The following is a 21,231-nucleotide window of genomic DNA, read 5'->3' on the forward strand; positions in this document are numbered from 1 at the left end:
CGTTCCCAGGGCAGCACCACACTCTCCCTGACTAGCCAATAAATCTGCATCACCTTAGCACTTTCCTGTTTCTGCTCTAAGTCCACCTTCCTCCGCAACCTATGTACCTAAGTTCTTTTGTCGAGTTCTCCAGGGTGAATGGAATCCCCTGAGGGGCCAACTCCACTTGAGTGGCTAAGCCACAGGAATGCACTGGTCCCTACTCCAAGAGAGACCTTCCTCCTTTCCTTTTACCATTATCTGCCAGTGAAACTGACCCATGTGCAACTCGTTGCCTTTACAGTAGAGCCACAGACCCTGCCAAATCCAATCCTTTATTTCCAAAACTGACTGATCTGGCTCCAGACCACATTATAGGTAACATCAACAGCACTTTGGTGCAAGAACAGGATCAGGCTGCCCTGCACCTAGCACCATGGGCTGTGGTCAGTCAGCAGTCCGCCCTTCCTCAGCCAGCTCACTGAAGAAAGCTTTCTTCCTAAGGCTATTTCAGCTGCAGGGGAGAAGTAGGAAGCAGAGCAGCAGACGCAGCCTGTTCAGATAGTGTGGAAGATTTGGCTGTCTAGGTTACTTTACCTTCTCATCCATTGTGCCAGATTCAAGCCAAAGTCAGAAAGCCATTCTCTAAAGCTCATTAGAACTTTGCTGTAATCTCAGGTAAAAAAAAAAAAAGGGGGGGGAACCTTCCCCTCCAGCAAATGGGGAAATGGGCTCATCCTGAACTAACCGAAACACTATTTTCCCCTCACAAACCATACTTAAATTATGAAACCTGTGAGGAACCTCTATACTTTACTTTTTCCAGAGACAGACTAAGTTGTGAGAATGGAAGAAAAGAGAGGGTCTTAGAAAATCACAGTTGATAACCAACTCCGCTGAAAGCATAGTGAAAAATCCTTATTCTTTCACCAAAGAAATGTTTGTTATTAATGAATTCAGTCAATAGAAATCAACTGAGACATCAATACTATTACCTTTACAGGCTATTTTGTGTTATGCTGATGGGACTTTGTGGGGAAGGTTTTGGCAATATTTAGGGCAGAAAACATCTGCCTGGCCCCAATTTGCCTGACCACATCCAATGCAGTGAGTGTGGCAAAAAACTGAAGAAGTGGAATGCGATCAATCTACATATATTCCAGTCAGATGAAATGTATATAATTGCCATAGTAGTTCATGTTCATTACAGAACATCTCTCTCTGTTCTTACTTCAGTGTACAAAGAATTCACACAGATAGTAGCTACCAGTTACTATTGTTGGAAATGGACTCCTTTGTGGGAGGTGAACAATAGCTAATTGACAAAAAACACCATCACTCGGGTTCTACGAAGGATGATGATCTGCATCCACAGGGTTAGCTTAGGTGAAGACATTCACAGCCACAAGGCTATTTAAATCACATATAGATTTATTTTAACTTAATGTCCTTTTTGCGTGTAGAAGAAGAAGACAGAGATAAAGAATATGATTTTCAACTATTAAAATACTGTGCTTTTAAGCATTTCTGCTCTACCCTAAAAATTAACTGACAGCAACTCAGACACCATTGTGGGGCTACTGGAAATAAATTATGAGTCAGTTAAAGCAATTGTTCCCTCCCCCCTCCTCCCTCCACAATCCTTCCCTCCCACCTTGCATATGCTTTGAGAATCGTACTCAATTAAAAGGGAAATACTCGTAATATGGCTAAGAAGATTATAGAACTCCATAAAACACCATGAGAGAAACAACACATCCTTCTCTGATACAGAAGTTCTCAAAAGTGTCACCCCCAGACCACTTGTGTGAGACTCACCTCACGGTGCTTATTTATGACAGTCTCATCCCAGACACTCTGACTTAGAATGGCAGCTGGGAATCTGCACTCTTTTTTTAAATGTATTTTTCAATTATAGTTGACAAACGATATTATATTATATAACATAGGGATTAGACCTTTGTATGCCTTACAAAGTGATCTTCACCCCAATAAGTCCAATATCCATCTGGCACCATACATAGTTATTGCAATATGGAAATCTGCATCCATAACAAGTTGCCCAGTGTGTATCATTACACTGGCAGGCAAAGACCATTGATTTAATAAAGGCTGCCATGTGTCTGTACTTAGTCGCTGGCCCCTACTCACCCGGTGGACTCCCGTGTCCTGCTGCAGCTGTGGCAATTGCAAAAGCAGAAGCAGGCGAAACAGAGCAGTGGGAGCTGTCAACCGTCTGTCCTGGTTATTGAAAAAGAATGGAAATGGCATGGTGAGGCAGATAGATAATATTCTGTAATAAAAATTCTCATTTTCATTCCTGCACTAGAAGTGTTGGGCTAAATGCTCTAGTTTTCTTGTTCATAGGCAACTCACAAGATTTTGTGACAGTAAGTCCATTCTAGATATATACCCAAGAGAAATGAAAACATACATCCACACAAAAACATGAATGTGACCATCCATAGCAGCATTATCCATAATAGCCAAAAAGTAGTAACAACCAAGTGTCCATCAACTGATGAATGGGTAAACCAAAATAGTGTATCCATACGAGAGAATATTATTTAGCCACAAAAAGCAATGAAGTAGATATATAATGCAACATGAATGAACCTATAAAACTTATGTTAAGTGAAAGTCACAAAAGTTTGATATTGTATAATTCCATTTATATTAAACAGCCAGAATAGGCAAATCCATAGAGATGGAGAATAGATTAGTGGTTGCCAGAGACTGGGGGGAAATAAAAATGAGGAATGACCAGTGGGTACAGGATTTCTTTTGGGGGGCCACGAAAATATTCTGAAATACGATAGTGGTTATGGCTGCCCAAACTTGCGAATATATTAAAAACCACTGAAGCATATGCTTAGAAGGGTGAGTTTGTTGGCATATGAATTGTATTTCAATATGAATTTTTTTTTTTTACATTCTATATCATGTGACCAATAGAATTTTCTTCTCAAAACACCTTTGAAAGTAGAGCGGCATTCCAAAATCAGAAACGTGTGCTCGGCGTATGTTTGCATCCCTCTCACCCCTCAGGTGTTTTATACACAGCGTTTGATAGTGTTGATATGAACCTCATTGTTTTTCCTCACTTAGGTTTTTACTTAAACTAGTTCACTGTGATTGTGACCCTGAAGGATTTTTTTTATTAGTTTGCCCTGAAGTTACACAGTAATAATTAAAATAAGACAGGAAGCAAATTGCTGGTTAATGTGCCCACACATGAAAACACAGAACAGCTCTCCTCTCTCTTTCAGCAGTAGCCTTAAAACATCTGTGGAACAAGGTAGAAAGTAGACAAATGAACACACAAAATTTCAGCTACCCAGTGAGAAAATGAGTGATACGTCCCCATTTGGATCTTCCATATAATCACAGAGTTCAGCTTCCTTCCTACATCTCTATGATTTAGTCATATCGAGAAGAAACAAAGAACTTAGTTCATCCATAAACAGGATGTAGATTTCAAAAAAAAAAAAAAAATGTTTATATAAATTAAAAATTTTATATATGAATATAAATATATAAAAAGAGACTATAAAATAGATCCCTAATAATAGTAACCAAGTGAAAGCATTTAACACATGCCTTGGGAGAGTTTTGCTTCCACGTGCTTTAACCTCAAACTCTTAAAATTTGCAATGAACTCAAGGGCATCCATGCCATGTGGCGATGGACAAGGAGGTGGACAAGGCCTGGACTGACCAAGGTTCTAAGAACAGTAAGAGATTTGGCTAATTCCACAGAAGTCATATGACAAGCCAGGAAAATCTAGTTTGTCTCCTTCATTTACCAAAAACACCCGAACATCAGGGTGACCCAGAATTAATTGACCAGGAGCCTAAAATCAGTGCATTCTCCAAGGATTAACATGCATCATGGAAAACCTGACAACAGCCTGACCCAGGCTACCTTCCCTCGGAGCTGATGGCAGTGATGACAGCTTCTACCATGTGGCTAAGTCTACAAATGAAATAACGATTTGGGGCCACCCACTCTATCTTTTGCTAAACTGTCCTACTTGAAGCACAAGTAGTTTAGCCAAAAAAATGTCTTTATATTCTACTTCAGTTACTTGGAGTGAATCTGGCTTTATAATTGTATTTTTTTTCCCCTTCCAACTTGAAATAATTGGCTTTAGGAGGAAAAAAAATTGAAGCATTTCAAAAAACAACTATTATTTGAATGTATTTATATTAGTAATAGGGAAAATGGGGAGATAAAAGATTTCTACCTTTTGTTCTGGTGGTGGCTTTTTCTCCAATTAGAGGACAAATTATGGGGTAATACTTTATAATTTTCATAACTATGGAAACTACATCAGTTTTTGCCACTAGCAGCAATAATGACCAGGGTCCCATGCAACTGGACCTTACTTTAAATGAAATAATGTTCTTAATAAGGTTATCGCCAAATTGTGGTGTCCCAGATAAGCCTATTTAATGCAGACTACACTGAGATTCATGGTAAGGTATCAGAATCTGGGAACATTTTAGTAAACCAAGCACTGAGATTCTTCAACTAGCAATCAATTAGCACAGGCCTCTTGATTCACGTCTTTCCTCACAAGGTGCAATGTAATAATGAGGTCAAACAAACGTTGGTGATCCTAATGGCATACTCTCTAATCATTTATTTTTTCACTGCTTGGTTCTACAGTAACATTATTTGCTTTACACTAACTTTCATAAACCAAAAAATATTTTGGGAGTGCAACAGTAAGGTAAATGAAAGATTTGGAAGCTGGAAATCATCTTTTAATTTTAGATTTCTAAGTCCCTTTCCAAGCGCTCACCTCCGGGCTGGCGGTAGCGGAGGTGCCGAGGCGTCGAGGGTGACCTGCAAGGTGAGAGTTCTGTGGCGTCCGCCGAGGAGGAGATTTCCGCTCCTGCTCCTGCCCGGTCCACCGGCACAGACTCCAGGACTGCTGCTTTAAAACATGGCGAATTTAAACAACCAGGCCACGGATTGAAGAGCTTCTTGTCAGTATGATGCACACAAACACAAAAGTTCGCTATGGATAATAAGCATTTCGTATTAGTTTACATTTCGGAGGGTTTTAATATGAAATCTAGTCATTCCTTCTGGTAGAACGCTAATGACACTAAAAGTAAATATGGATCTTCTCTACCCATGTCTGTCTTACCCTGGCGAGCCTGGCCTACTCCAAGCAGCCCCATCTGTCCGACACAACAGCTGATGTTAAAAACAAAAGGAGTGTGGAGACGGTCTCCTGCCCCTGAGAATTTCTCTGCCATCTTGGAGAGGGGAAAAAAGAGACCTTTCCAGAGTGTAAATCAGACCTGGGATCACAATTTGGACTACACTATTTTTTTGCTTGGGTAGCTCCCTTAAGTCAACTTAAGTTTGAATCTCTACCAATGTGGACCCCTAAGAAGCTCTTGGGGACTCCTAAGGACCTGGAACTGCCCTGTCCAAAATGGCAGCACTAGCCAAATATGGTTACATAAATTTAAATGAAAATTAACTAAAATTAAATTAATATTTCAGGTCCTCACTGTAACTAGCCACATTTTAAGTGCTCAGCAGTCACATGTGCCTAGGGCCTCACTATTGGACGGCACAAATATAGAACACTCCCATCCTCCCAGAAAGTTCCATTGGATAGCCCGGACCTAGAGCTACAGATCAGCAGGAGGCAAGAGGAAGTTCTTACAGTGAGCAGTTGAGAGGCTTTAAGATAATCTAGCCTCTTCACTGTAGTTAACATCCCATGAAAAAAAGACACATCATTCTACAGTCACAACTAGGTTATTACTGATGTTTCTATGCCCGTTCCACCGGCTTATTAACTGGGTAAAATTACAACTTTGTATGCGTTCTTTCAAGGAAAAGCACTATAAAATTTTCGTAAATTTCCAACAATTCTTCCATTTCTTTTCCCTGGGACTTTTCATTAACCAATAAAGGCTGTGTCACCTCTACTAATTTTATATTACCTCTGTCAGCAGAACTACTCTCAACTCATGTCCCAAATTTTACGAAATCCATAAGACATTACATAAAGCATTTTTACACTTTGCATGTGATTTACTCCTTTAGAAATATGGCCACAATTTTGCCTTTTTGATACAGAAATGCCAGGAAAGGGAAACGGTTAGAATCTTTCTTTGAATGACATAATTACAGTAAAGCTGGCAATGATACGGACAAAAAAAAATCAGTGCTTAGCTGTTAGTTTTATTATTTTCTAAATAACTCCCTCAAAATTCAGTAATGGAAGGCATCTGCTCTGCAAGAACAAGCAGAATATCAAATACATGTCCTTGGTCTGATTCATCCATTCATTCCTCTGAGGCGAATGAGAAAATCATTTAGTCAGCAATTACATTGAACCCAAAAAACTTCACAGTGAGAGAGCTGGACAGGCCCCCAAATGTCCACTGAAAGAACAAGTTAAGAATAACACTGCAAGCAAATAGGCACCTATAAAGAGATGGTGGGGGGAAAGAAGCATTTCCTTCTGGCTTGTTCACTTTTAATCAAGTTCCATGCAAACAGCTTTGCCTACAGGATGAGTGGGCAGATGTGGGCTCAAAACAAATGCTAAAATTGGGAGCACTTTCAGCCCACAGGCAGGCAATGTTCAAACTAAGAACACAGAAACAGACACTAGTGATGTGGGCTGTGCAGCAATGCTTGGGGTCGGTTGCATAGCCAATGCTCAGGTAAACACTGGTTGGGTAAGGGGCCCAAATACAGTGAATCTCCTGCCCTGGGCCTCTCCTTTCTTGCCCACCATTGGTTTGAACTTTACTAAGAATCCACCACTGGGTGGAATCTGGATGTGAGTGGGCTGATATTTGTGCTTTTTAGAAGAATGCAGGCTAGAAGGTGGGACTCCCTCGTAGCAAGAAAGAAGGGCACTAATGAATACTGAGTGAGAATGGAACACATCTAGGGACTAGGAGAAGGGAAATACATTGCATTTTTTTCCCTCAGAAGTTCATAGTCTCACTCATTTTTGAGGGATATTTTCTATTTCTCTTCCTTCCCTTCATGTCATTTGAAGTTTTCTTGACAGGAAATATTGCAAGGCCAGCATCATGACTGCAATGACAATAAAACTGGACAAAACTGGACAAAGGTCACGATCATTTTTCAAAGAGTTTACCCTGAAGCTGTTTAGCTAGAGTGTAGTGAGAGAGCCCTGGCCTCAGGATGCACCTAATAGACGAAGCTGGTATTAGGCACTGAGGTTGTGTGGAGCTACATCCTGAAGTGAAAAGCAGAAAATGTATAAACTGTTGGCACAGGATTTTTATTCAAGTTTACCAACTGTTTTAAGTGTTAACATTATGCAAAGCACATGCAAACATCTTTCAAATTAAAGACAGATCAGCGTCTCCCTTTTCTTTGCCAACTGGAATTTTCAAGAACTAGACAGCAGAGTTAACACAGCAGCACTCATGGCTTCTACAGACATTGCATGTATGCACATAGGCGTGCATGCATGTGCACGTGCATGCGCGCGCGCGCGCGCGCACACACACACACACACACACACACACACACACACACACTGTATTTGTCAGACTGACACTGAAGTAAAATATTTCATCCCTGACCTTCCTAGGACTATCCATGACCAAACTTGCCCGTATGCCAATGCAAAATAAAAGAAAATAGGAAGTATGATTCCTTTGTTTCAGCTATTCAGAAATATGCCAAACAGCTCCCTAGCCCCCAGTATTAATTCTAAGCTTTCTATTCACAGTGTTTCCTTGACAAGGATCCACAGGACAACTTGTCCTCAAGTCTCAGTAGCTAGAAAAGATGTGGCTACACACCATCTATCTTAGGTTTCAACATAAATCACGTAATTGATTATACTCAGGACCAAAATCAGAGCAACTCTGGGAACTGCAGAGGGCCACACTCACAGTGTTCCTTTGCTCACTAACCATACCCTCAGCCTCTCACAACTTTTCTTCATTGCCTGATTTCTTAATCTGTTTTATTTTTGATCCAGTCACACCAGGGGTCTGTTTGAATGCCACCTTAAATATTTTTAAGAAAAAAATGGGAAGTAAATACACTAAAAGTAGTCAGATGACAGCTACAGAAACTAAAAAGAAAGGAATAAGGAAGCGGCCAGTAACAAAGTGCTTAAATGCCACTTTAATTTGTATGTTACAAATTAAAGTGGCATAATTAACTATGGCGGGTAATGGGTAGCTTAATAGAGGGCTTCTAGAACTATGACATGTATTTAGACCACGATGCAGAAAGAAAATGGTTTTTCTTTTGCTTCTTCATTAAAGAAAAAAATAATATCCATACCAGTAGGGATTAGCCAAATTAAAGTGAATACTAAAAAAATTACAAAAAAAGATTCTCACTGCACACTCATTAGAATGGACACTATCAAAAGAACAGAAAATAATAAGTGTTGGCAAGGATGCCGAGAAATTGGAATGTAAAATGGTGCAGCCACTATGGAAAACACATAGAGGTTCCTCAAAACATTAAAAATTGAATTACCATATGATCCAGCAATCTCCCTTCTGGGTTTATACCCAAAAGAATTGAAAACAGGTTCTCAAATAGATATTTGCACTCCCTTGTTCATTGTAGCATTATTCACAATAGCTAAGTGATGGAAGCAATCCAATGTCTGTCAGATGATGGATGGGTAAAAAAAAAAAAATATATATATATATGGAATGTATATTTATAATGAAATATTATTTGATCTTAAAATAAAGGGAAATACTGGCACATGCTACAACAGGGAGGAACCTTGAGCTATTATGCTAAGTGAAACAAGCCTGCCACAAAAAGACAAATACTCTAGGATTCCATGATTCCATTTAGATGAGGTACATAAAGTAGTCAAACTATAATAACAGAAAGCAGATGGTGGTTGCCAAGGGCTGGGGGAAGAGAGAAATGGGGGTCAATGGGTACAGAGTTTCAATTTTACAAGATGAAAAAGTTCTGGAGATCAGTTGCATGGCAATGTGAAAACACTTAACACTAATGAACTGTACACTTAAAAGTAATTAAGATAATAAAGAAGAAAAAGGTAGAGAAGGAGAAATTCTTCAAGAGTTTTTTTTTTTTTTTAAGTTTCCTCGATGTTAGAAAGCCCTAGAAAGACTAGTGACAGACAGGGTCTGCTCTGCAGGACTGCATATGACATTAGAACTGAGCAAAAGCTATCCCTTTAAAAGCAATAATGTCTTCTACTCTCAGAAATGGCCTTCACCACTGAGGCTTAACACAAGCCCTTTGCTCACTTGTTCACCTACCTCCAACCTACTTCTTCCTTCTTCTAGGCTCATGTCACTGACACGTCCTGATTTTGCTCAACCAGACGTGACCTCCTGTGCTTGTCACCCTCCAGAGCACTCTGTCTATACCTCTTGTACTACCTGCCTTTACAGATATGTGGTGTCTATCTTCTCCACGGAACTACAGTACAGGGGGCCAGGGCACCATCTTATGTACCATTATACACTCTGTAGCAAAGCAACCTGCATAGAGAAGATCATGCAATGACTCCTGAACAGACTTTACTGTGTTCTCATTCCAGCCGCATGGGCAACCAAACCAAAACCTCAGAGCTACAAATGCCTGACACTAACATGCTTATTACTAAAGCTCTCCTGACTCAAAATAACACAGGAATCCAGACTTATCCCCAGACTTTTCCTTTCCTATTTTCTGCAATCCAATAAAAGAGGCGAAAGGACTCCCCATACTCTGGGAAACTCCTGTACTTCTCAGGGTACCCTGCCTCAGAGGGGACATCTGAGATTAGCCTCCCTAAGTCATTCCCTCTGTGGAGGGGCCCAAGCACTGGTACTGGAGCAAACCCCAGATGCACTTGTCAGCTTCTGAGCTGCCTCATTATTCCCAAGAGGAATCCATCACGATTCTGCGGAAGCTTGTTGTTCTAATGACTTTTTAATTATCTTCCTCCTTTCCTCCTCCTTAGTTGCTAACTTGTCAATTTAAAGAATTTCTTGCTTAAAAGAGTACTACTTTTGATGATGACAACCACTCCAGTTAAAATTCCATTAAGTATTTTGCTCAGGAAGCTTATTTAAATGATATGAGCTAGAAAGTACATAGACGCTTCAAGATTATTATACAGAAAAAATAAGTTGTTTACTAATTTGCCTGTAAAATCTTTTTTGTTTTCATCACTGGATTGGAAACACTGGATTCTAAAAGCAGCAACATTGTCCCAAGCTGAGGAAGGTAAGGTGCCATGTCACAAGACCTTCGATTAGTCTGCTGTTTTCCTTGATTCATTCATCTAACAAAAATGTACTACCTGCCAGGCACTGCCCAAGGCACTGAGGGTATAGAGGTAAACAAGATAGATAGGGTTGCTGAGCCCATGGAGCTTATATGGAGAAAGACTGTCCAGGCAGAGGGAAGAACAAGTGCAAAAGCCCTGAGGCGGAAATGACTGAGGTGTTTCTGAGACCCAAAAAGGAAGCATGGCAGGAGCAGGGGTTGGAGAGGAAGACGGCATCTAAGCCTCCCAGGATCTGAAGACCTTGGCAGGGAGAATTTAACTGTGATGAGAAGTCATTAGAGAATTTAATCAGAAAACCAAATTATCTAATCTACCTTTTTAGAAATCATTTTGGCTGTCATAGACAGTAAACACAGTGTCAGATTTTATTTTTTCTCCCTATATCACTGTTGTATTATGAAGTGTTGCCTTGGCAACTAAACTGAAAAAGCCATGTTAATGCTAACAGGCTAGGTCATCCTTAGCAGGGGAGGCTGGGAGTAGTATAGGTGCTTAAGGCAGACACTGAAGGAGGAAGAGGTAGCTCTGAGGCCCAGGCTCATGGATGAGGGGGCCCACAGCCTACCTCAATGCAGAGTATCATGCCAGGTTCTTAACCCAACCAGCCTTAATCAAACTCCATGAAGAACCTTCCAGTAATATAGTTCAGATAATGCTATTCTTCCATAGACAACTGACTGCAATCAGACTTTACTGCAGAAGACATTAGGACAGCTAAACTTGCTCTTTTCCACAAGGTTAGATGGAACTATGGGCCTTTTTTTCTTCTAACTAGCTATTGTATTCATTCCACTTTCTACGCAGAAAAAGGAAAGTTGTAAAGAAAGGGATCTAGGGTTCCAGGAGAAATGGTGAGGAAGCAGGTGGCCAGCAAACATGGGGTGTGGCAGCTGGATGATACCTCTCTGAATACTTCGTTTTAGCTTGTTACACAGGTCCACGCGTGGGTTATCTACATGCTCTTCTACAGGTCCCGGGCTTTGTTCTGGAGAAGAAAGGCTTCTGCTAAGATCCAACGGTGCTTTACCAGTGTGTGGCGGTGGGGACGCAGCGGGACTCTGGGTGGCGGTAGGACCACTGGACCCCGGGGAGGTGGTCAGGTCCAACGCTCCTATCCTTGAGTTCAAGGGAGAAGTCAAGGACAGCTTTCTGGCCCTCACCGGGGAGGACGTTCTGGACACAGCCAGTGGCGGTGGGGAAGAGAATTTGCGACACAAGCGTGGGGATTTGCCATCCACCAAATGTTCACCTCTGTTGTTCTGGCTAGTAGCAAAAAACAATTCCAGTGACCTAAAAATAAGAGCAAAAGCTATTAACAGATTGTAGCAAGTGAAAATGATTCCCCTGATGTCCTTCAAGAACATGCTCCCCATATTAAAAGGCCACAATATCATCGCATTTCTGCTGCTGGACTTTCTTCATTTCAATGCTGCTTGTATTCCACGCACTTGCCAAAGGAACACAGACGCTTTCCAAGCCATGTCTAATCCCTTGCTACTAAACTGTGGTCCAAAGACTAGCACTGGTATCTTTTGGCAGCTTCTTAGAAATGCGGAACTCTAGCTCCACTCAGACTTACTGAATCAGAGACTGCAATTTAACAAGACCCTTAGGGGATTCTTATACACATTAAAGTTTGAAAAGCATAACTGTAAAAAAAAATAAAATAAGAAAGCCTAAAACAATAGTTAGTGTCCAAATAATCACAAAGCAAGCAAAGACCACTTGCAGACTTCAGAAACTGGGTTCTCGATTTCTCTCCTCAGGAACTACCTCTGAGTTCTACTCAATCCCTTCTACTGGTGGGGCTTGGGAAGGTCAAAGGCAAGGCAATATCCTCAGAGCTGCTCTTCTGCAGGAAGACCCAAAAATCAGAAGGGCCACACTTTCCTAACAGGCAAATCCTGGGCCTACCTGACGGGGATGGAGGTAAAAGGCCTCTTGTAGATGTCAGAAAGCTTTGCCAGCACCACAGCTGCTGTCGTAAAAATACGGTAGGTGTGCAGAAAGGTGTTGAGGAAATCGATACTAAGAAACCTCAAGTCTGTCAGCCGCTCCAGGAGGCGCTCCACGCTGGCATAACGAATCTGGGGCACTTTGCAGGAGTTGAGTGTTTTACTGAAGCAGATGTCAGTGTCATCTTTATGAAGACGGGCATCAGACCTACGCACAAAGCAGGAACATGAGAACAAAACCAGAGCGTGGCTTCCTCTCGGTCACTGAGTATTTCAGTTTTGGTAAACACATTCACATGCAGGTTTACCATTGCATTTGAGGAAACTTGTTGATATGACATTACATACAACAAGGTAGAGTTACATAAACATAAAATTATAATTTAGAAGAGCCAGAATTAAAATCGTGGAGAAGGTAATAATAATTCATTTCACTCTATGGATTCCTTCTATAGTTCTCTACCCTTTACCCTTTACCCTTCTGTAGTTCTTTACCCCTTACTCTTTTCTTTACCCTTCTGAGTTCTTGGCTGAGGCTCCTGTAATAAAAGATAGATTAGCAAGAGAAAAACTAACATTAGTTTATTAACATGGATACTTCATGCATACATGGGAGAGACCCAGGAAAAAGTGAGGTGACCTGGAATTCAGGATTAAATACCATCATAACAAGGAAAGAGAGTGGGATTTATGCCTCTTAGGGGAGAGTAAATGATTTTTCGGGAAGATAAATGGGTCCTTAGAAGAACAGATGTGAGATGGAATAATTTGTGACACAGTTTGTCCAGGTGTCATGTCGACTTCTCCTCTCCTCTCCTGCAATAAGAGTCAGAACTCCCTGGTTGATGAAACTCCTTGGAATAAGCGATTTTTGATAACCAAGTTCCTTCTGGAGGATCTGTCTTTAGGTAGAGAAAGGGGGTTTAGAGAAAACCTCTTCCTACATTTGCTGTTTTTCAAGTTTCCATAGCTCAAAATAATATGCCAAAGTGACATATTTTCAGGTATCATATTCTGCTACCCTTCACTTCCTTCTCTAATCATGTTTTATTAGGAAAATGAGGCCAAAAGCCCTATTTAGGAGATATGTTGCTTATGTCCTTAAATCAGAATAACGAAAATGCCCTTAAAAGGTAGTGGGTGACATTCTCCCCACAGAGGGATAAGGGAAGGGGGAGACACAGATATCACTACTATATCCGTAGTTATTTCTTTTTCTCACTTCTAATTTTGTGCATTTATGCTTCCCTCTTTTCTCTTAACTAAACCGACTAATAGATTATATTATTAGGTGTTTTTCTCTCTAGAACTGGCCTTTTATCAATTCTATGGTTTTTCCATATTTTAATTTATTAATGCCTATTCTTACCTCATTTCTCTCCTATACTTTCCTACAGTTTCTTTTGTCTTTCTGTTTCTAGCATCTTGAATTGAATACTTAATTCATTTCATTCTTCCTAGTTTACTAATACATTTAAGGCTGTCCATTTTATGAGTACAGTTTAATCCATCAGTTGTATAAAATGTTTCATTTTCATTGTGTTTCAATATCCTGCAATATTAAAAATGTCTTCATTTAAAAAAAGTAAAATGGGCAAAGGGGGTCAATTGTATGGCAACAGATGATAACTAGACTTATGGTGGTAATCGCTTTATAGTGTATACTAATATCAAATTATAATGTACACCTGAAACTAATATAATGTTATATACCAATTTTACTTTAATTAAAAAACTTGTAATGGGTGAAATATGGGCTGCAAACCTTTCTAGAGATTCTTGTAAACATATCCATGACTGCTTCCTGCAATGTTCTGCTTTTTGTAATTCTGTAAAACTTCCCATCTGGCTACTCCTTCCCATCTGAGCAGCCTCTCCAGGTGGATGAGCAAACTAAGGAAAAGTCACACAGCAGCTCTCAAGATCCTTGGCCGTGTTCAGAGTCCTCGGCCACTGGTGTGCATTTTTTAAAAGCGCAAAAAAGGTCTAGGTAGAGGCAAAGTCTATAAGAGGAAGAGCTTGGAAGCAGCGGCTGAATCCAAGTGGGGCTCCAAGAATGCACATCTTCTCTAGGACTGCCCAAAGCCTTTGCATTCCCTTCTGAGATCCCTTCTTCCCTTTCATTGCAGCATCTCAGAACACACAATTGATGAAGTCCTGGATTTCACCACTTGATTAATGGATATACTACAGGGCTAGTCATGTGATGCAACTCCATGCTAAGAATCAGTAGGCTTGTTGTGAGTGCCCTTAATTATCCTTTTCAGCACTTCGAGCAGTTTTAAATTATATATTTATTTTCTTTGGGGTAAGAAGAAATCAATGGCTTTCTTAGCTTGCTCTTAGAAACTTCCCACCCCTAAGTATGCTCAGTGCAAGCAGAAGTATTCCATTTGTGAACCTGAAAGGGCATTTTAAATGAGCCATGAACCCCTGCCGAGGAATTGACTAAGGGTGGCCTGCTAGTTTTAGTTACATTACTGATCTTGAAAACACACAAGTATGTCTTTTGAGATTCTGAAAATAGCACGGCCCTTTCTCCACTCACTACATGACCCTCAACCAACATTACTTTTCTAGTTCTTAATCTTCTCATTTCTAAAAAGAACTTTAAAACTTTTTAGAATCAATCAGTTTGTCTAGAAAATGGCTAACCAAGATAACTTTTTCTCTACCATTTCCCACCAAAAATCTTTATTTTCTAAGAAAGGTGTGGTTAGTTATTATTCTAAGAAACCAAGCCTTAACCTGTATACATAAAATGTCAAACATCATGTCATAATTTTGCATTCTAATTGTAGCTTGAGATTTGCATTTTTTGACTATAATTCCTTTAATCAAAAGATTTAAGAGGAAGAAATATGTTGTAGCCAACATGAGATTAAAACTGACTGGGATTGGAAGTCAAGATGGTGGAGCAGGTAAACGCTGTGCTTGGCTCCTCTCACAACCACACCAAAATTAAAACTAAACTATAGAACCATCACTGAGAATAGTATGAAGTCTAGCTGAACAGAAGTCTTATAACTAAGGATATACGGAAGAAGCCACATCGAGACTGGAAGAAAGGATAGAGATGCAGAACAGGCTGTTCCCCATACCCACCCATGGCAGTTATAAGTCAGGAGGAATATGACAGCTCTGGAGGTTCTTCCTGAGGAAATGAGGAGTCCCAGCCCTACACCAGGCTTCCCAGCTCAGGGGTCCAGTTCCAGAAAGAGAAGTCTCCATAACTTCTGGCTGTGAAAACCAGTGGAGATTGTGGCTGAGTGAGATGGAAGGCTGTGGGAGTTCCAGGCATTCCTCTTAAAGGGCCTGCATATGGACTTACTCACTGAGGAACTCATTCACTCTGAGCTCCGGTCCTGGGGCAGTGGCTCAAAAGGCACCAGGGCCATACAGGGAGAAATTGAATTGTCTGGCTTCAGAGCAAAGGCTGGAGAGGCAGCCTTCCCCAAATAGAGGTGCTGGCAGAATCCATCGTTCCTTTGTTGAACAATCCGCAGATGCTGGCAGCCATCAAATCTGAGTCTCCATCATCCTGGCTAACACCATTTACCCTGACCTGGTAATTCCCTGAGACCCACCCACCAAACCTGCAGGCCCATCCAAGACACTTCCGGTGGTTTTTCCATACAAATGGCCTGCCTTGGCTAATGCTGCCGATTTTCCTAAAATCTCTCGGTGTTCACAAACTCCAAACAAACCTAGCATCTGGCCTTGGCATGCCCCCCACCTCTTGCTAAGACTCCCCAAGCCCAACACTAGCAGCAGCAAGCCTCAGTTCACAGAGTAGCCTCTCCCGGGCAACTCTAAGGCCAGTATGGACAGAAGACACTTGTGGATCACTTTGTGGCTCATGCCAGGTGTTCCAGGGCAGGGCAAAGTCAGCAGCTGAACTTGGATGCTGTGGTGCTCCTGTCTGAGGCTCCCAGGCTGGCATGCCCAGTGGCCAGCTTCAGACTACACCTAAACATCACCCAGCTGCCCCCACAGACAACATACCCAAGGATTGACTGAGGAGGCACTATAGCCCTGCTAAAGTGAATCCTACTCCATAAAGTGAGCCCGTGCACAACAGACACTCCACTGTATTCACAGCCAGTCCTCACAACTAATCAGCCTGAGGGTCAATCCCTCTCATTGACCCTCTCACAGCAACCGAGGCTCAATGCAACAGGAGGGCAAACAAAACCCACACAAGGGACACACCTGTAGCACCTGTCTCAAGTGACCAGGGAGACTGTGCCATTGGGCCCTACGGGACACCTACTATGTAAGGCCACACTACTAAGACCAGGAGACATAGCAGCTCTACCTAATACATGGAGGCAGCCAAGACGGAGAGACAAAGAAACATGTTCCAAATGAAAGAACAGACCAAAATTCCAGGAAAAAGAACTAAACAAAATGGAAACCAATAATCTACCAGATGAAGAGTTCAAAACATGGAGTTAGAAAACATAAAAAAAATAAAAGTCAGAAATGAAAAATACAATAACAGAAATGAAAGATACATTAAATAAAGCAGAGATCCGAATCAGATTTAGAAGATAAGTTAGCAGAAAACACTCAATCATAACAGCAATAAGAAAAAAGGAATTCAGCATTATTTACAATAGTCAAGATATGGAGGCAACCTGGGTGTCCATCAATGAAGGAATGGATAAAGAAGAGGTGATACATATATATACAATGGAATATTACTCAGCCATAAAAAAAAAATGAAATCTTGCCATCTAAAAAATGAAATTTTGCCATCTAGATCTCAAGGATATTGTGCTGAGTGGAGCAAATCAGACAGAGAAAGATAAATGCTACCTGATTCCACCAGTGGTGGAATCTAAAGAAAAACATAAATGAACAAGTAAAACAGAAAGAAACTCACAGATACAGAGACCAAACTGATGATTGCCAGATGGGAGGGAGGTGAGAGAAATGGGTGAAAAAAGGTGAAGGGATTAAAAAGTAAAAATTGGTAATTCCGAAATAGTCATGGGGCTATAAAGTACAACATAGAGAATATAATTGATAATATTGTAATAACTACATATGGTGTCAGATTGTTACTAGATTTATCAGTGATCACTTCTTAAGTTATATAAATGTTGTATACCTCTAACTAATATAATAGTGTATGTCAACTGTAATTGAAAAATAAAAGAATTATTTAAAAAAATAAAATTGACTAATTACACCACTGTCCTTCAAATTTTTTATTACATTTTCATTTTAAGTAAAGAAAAGAAATATAAAATTATTTAATTATCTTTTATTACACTGAACAAGATCTTACTTTATTTCTTAAGGGACTCTCAAGAAAGATTTAATATGTTATTTCAGATTCTTATGATAATAATTTCTTTTTGGTAAACACTTTAAAAAGCAATCTTGAGACATCAAACCCATATTACCTATTATAATTAGTAAGTTTTAAAAGGAGGTGAGTGCCCGAAAAGTGTTGCCATGTTAGTAATAAGACACAATTAAGATAAGCTAACTTTTTAACTCTCCAAAATATCTTTTTTTTCTTCACGATATATAGATAGGGAGATAGATGCACAGAGAGGCAAGAATGCAGAATTTACATAGAATAGGAACAGAGATTGCAAAATCATTCATTTTTCTTTAAGGAGAATCAGGTTCAGTGAGGTAGGGAAAAATATAAGGAAGAAATCTATAAAATATATGAAAGTCTTCTTTGGGAATACATCTAGTATAGTATAGATAGATATCAAAATGTATGATAGAAAATCTTTATAGCCTGAGATACAGGTTTCTTTCCTGATTGGAAAACAGTTCCTACTCACTCAAGTGTCACCTCTGTGTGCCCTAAAGAAGGACAGTCTTGGTCTGTATGGGAGGTAGTTACACAAATGAAATTGGACATGGACACTGGGAAATGGCCATAAGAGAAAGATGCATTTGGACACCAGCCAAAACTGATAAGGTACAAAATTAAAGTTTTTATCCACATTAATTCTTAAAGTCAACAAAATGTATGTACAATCCTCCCTTGGGATCCACAGGGGATTGGATCCAAGATGCCTGTTGATACCAAAATCTGAGTGTGCTCAAGTCTCTTATATAAAATGGTGTTATATTTTCATATACTCTACACGCATCTACCCATATTTTTTAAATCATCTCTAGATTACTTGTAATGTCTAATACAACATAAATGCTATCTAAATAGTTGCTACACTGTACTGTTTAGGGAATGACAAGAAAAATTCCACACATGTTCATACAGACACAACCATGGTAGGCCTAACTACAAGGTACACCTCAGCAACTACATAACTTTTTTTCAAATATTTTTGATTCGTGGTTAGTTGAATCCATGGATGCTGAACCCATGGATACAAAGCACCACTGTACAGTGAGTGTGCAGCTGCCCAAGGGTTTAGGAGTTTAGGAGCTTGTAACTCACTTGGCTGCAATATCCAGCTTAGCAAACTCTCATTCGAAAGTAGTTTAGACTGTTATGGCTATCTAAACTTGAAGAAAGTACTTTTAAAATGAATAAAACTGATATGTACTCTTTTGTGAAGTATTAAAAAGAATCCTATGGTAGAAAATTTATAAGAAAACTATAAACAAATGATATGAATTTTAAAATTAAATCATATTTGGACCTTTGACTTAATATTCCATACTTGGTTCTAATCTTAGCATAATCTATTTAACTAATCAGATTTTAAATAAAACCATACTAAATTAAAAAACTAGAAAACTGAATGCTATAGGAATCCTTCCCCTAGAGTTTTGAAATGATCCTATCCAAAATATTTTTAAATCTGACTAGCAATTTGAAATACTATCATTCTTTTATCATGGATTTTTCTGTAGCAATTATGGCGCTAGTATAATGTACTTCTGCTTTCATCTGATATAATAATAACTTTCAAAATTGTACCATTGGGATAATCTAATTGTAGTTAACACCTATCGGAAGAGAAATGTTAATGTTATTTATTGCCGTAGCATAAACAGCTCAGATCATTTAAAATCCCATAAAAAGGCAGAGAAGATAAACATTTCTTAGCTTTGTGGAACTTTTTTTGAAAGATATAATAGACTGCTTTTTAAAATACATTTTATTATTAGAATTTGGAATGCAAATAACCAAGAAAATGAGACTAGGGAACAATTTGGTCAACTTCAAAACACTCTCCAAATAATTTCTGAATTTGGAAAGAAAAAAGTATATAGAGACAAAAGCATTAATACAGAGAGTTATGACACATAGTTGATATAACTTCTCATTTTAAACTACAGTTTCCTTATTGATGACTTTAAATTATAAAATTTACTTTATTAACAAAACATACAGAGAGCCAGATGGCAGCCCTGAGCAATAGTTTTTAGGGAAAATCCACATATAGGCAGTGGGTAGATGGTACCATTGAAAAGCCAGATGATTCATATTAAGTATCTTGAAAATCTAAATGTATCTCTACAGACAAATCTGAGTAATAAGATTCATACCCACTGGGAAAATAGCAAAAGAATCTGCCATGCCTTGATCTACCCTCTGACTTTGGACACATCTGGCTGTCACAACTCTTTATATTGAACTTGAAAATCTCAATAGGCTTTTTGTCCTGAGTAAAGGCATATATAACAATCTGAAAAATGATTTTTCTATGCTGTGAGTCAATAAACTATGAATCTGAAAACTATTTTGATAGTCTTGTGTACAATGACATATCAAATTATCATATTACTGTCAAAAAACATATGCACAATATGAAGCAGAATGCTACTGAAGCAATACTTTATCCAGGGTTTTACATTCTCTACCAGTTTGATCTTGATTAAAATATAAGAGAAAGAATTATTGCACTTACTTAATCATATGTGGCACAGTAACTTTGGAATTCTCTTCAAACACTATAGTCATTAAACCATTACACCGTATATTGTCCACACACTGTGAAATTAAAAAAAACAATTACAACCCACACGAAAACTTAGGCAGATCATATATTCCCATAATTGTTTACAGCCACAAAAATAATGTAGCTTCTCATCACACATACACATACACACACACGAGGCAAACATTATAATTGATGAACAGATTCAATGTCTAGACCAAAACCATGTACCTGAAAAACGTCTGAGGATAGATACAAAGTCTATATTTTCCTGCAATGTGTTTCCCAAGGATTCTGACCACAATGTCACTGTCACAACTCTGGCAGATGTAGTGCTGCTTGAAAGGTTTATGACCTTCTGATGGTGACTGCCTCTGCTATATTCATTCTCTGCCCTAGGGGATGGTATGGGGCAGGCAGAGGGGAAATGCTGGTTATCCTGGATGAAGTTCATCTTCTGTCTCACTAGTCAGCTCTGTGCCCGCTTCTAAGGTGTTTGTTGTTGTTTTTGTTTTTTATTTTTGTTTTTTTGGCCAATAAATTCCCACATTTTACTAATTTCTCTAGCAGTTACTATTGGTACCATGTTGGTTTGGTGAGGATGCATTGTGTAATTTTTCCTGTTTCTGACACGCATAAAACCCTGTTCATCTTGTTGTCTTCCAAGAGAACTTTTGCTAATATTCTCTGCCTTTTTAATTTATATTTATGCTATACCATTTTAAAATTTCCCTTTGCAATTATTTTGGGTTAGAGAAAGGTTTATTTTGAATTATACACATTCTCTTTAAACAAAACAGAAAATTAAAAAAAAAAAGATTTAAACAATTTTTAAAATCAGAAATTACTTCTAGTTACTAGGATACCATGCAGTGCTTTATGACTGCAATTAAATGGTGTGAAGAATCTAATTACCAAGTGACTGAACTCAGGGATTTACCCTAAACCCCAAAGTCTAATGGAGGAGTAAATATGCAAGTCAGAAACCAGATTGTTAGCATCCCCTGACCAATCAGTCCACTTAGAAAATTAGCTATTTTCAAACTTGTTTTTCCTTTAAAATTTGTTTCCTCATGTCTTATGCCATTATTTAAATGACCAGGTATAA

The 21,231-nt window shown here is 39.2% G+C and overlaps 1 protein-coding gene across 3 annotated transcripts in view; it reads right to left on the reverse strand.

Moving 5' to 3' along the window:
• Positions 1-21,231, reverse strand: part of RASGRF2 (Ras protein specific guanine nucleotide releasing factor 2) — a 191,714-nt gene that overhangs the window by 73,825 nt on the left and 96,658 nt on the right. The window contains exons 13-17 of one of the 3 annotated variants that reach the window (XM_016123395.2): positions 20,094-20,176; positions 12,200-12,448; positions 11,187-11,575; positions 4,787-5,005; positions 2,131-2,220 (exon numbers count right to left, since the gene is read on the reverse strand). In XM_016123395.2, coding sequence (XP_015978881.2) covers positions 2,131-2,220; positions 4,787-5,005; positions 11,187-11,575; positions 12,200-12,448; positions 20,094-20,176 — 1,030 coding nt within the window. The remainder of the gene's footprint in view (positions 1-2,130; positions 2,221-4,786; positions 5,006-11,186; positions 11,576-12,199; positions 12,449-20,093; positions 20,177-21,231) is intronic. The other 2 variants (XM_016123415.2, XM_016123406.2) reach the window with 2 other exon arrangements.

This window comes from Rousettus aegyptiacus, unplaced genomic scaffold (genome assembly GCF_014176215.1).
Source record: "Rousettus aegyptiacus isolate mRouAeg1 unplaced genomic scaffold, mRouAeg1.p scaffold_m13_p_8, whole genome shotgun sequence".
Classification (NCBI taxonomy): domain Eukaryota; kingdom Metazoa; phylum Chordata; class Mammalia; order Chiroptera; family Pteropodidae; genus Rousettus; species Rousettus aegyptiacus.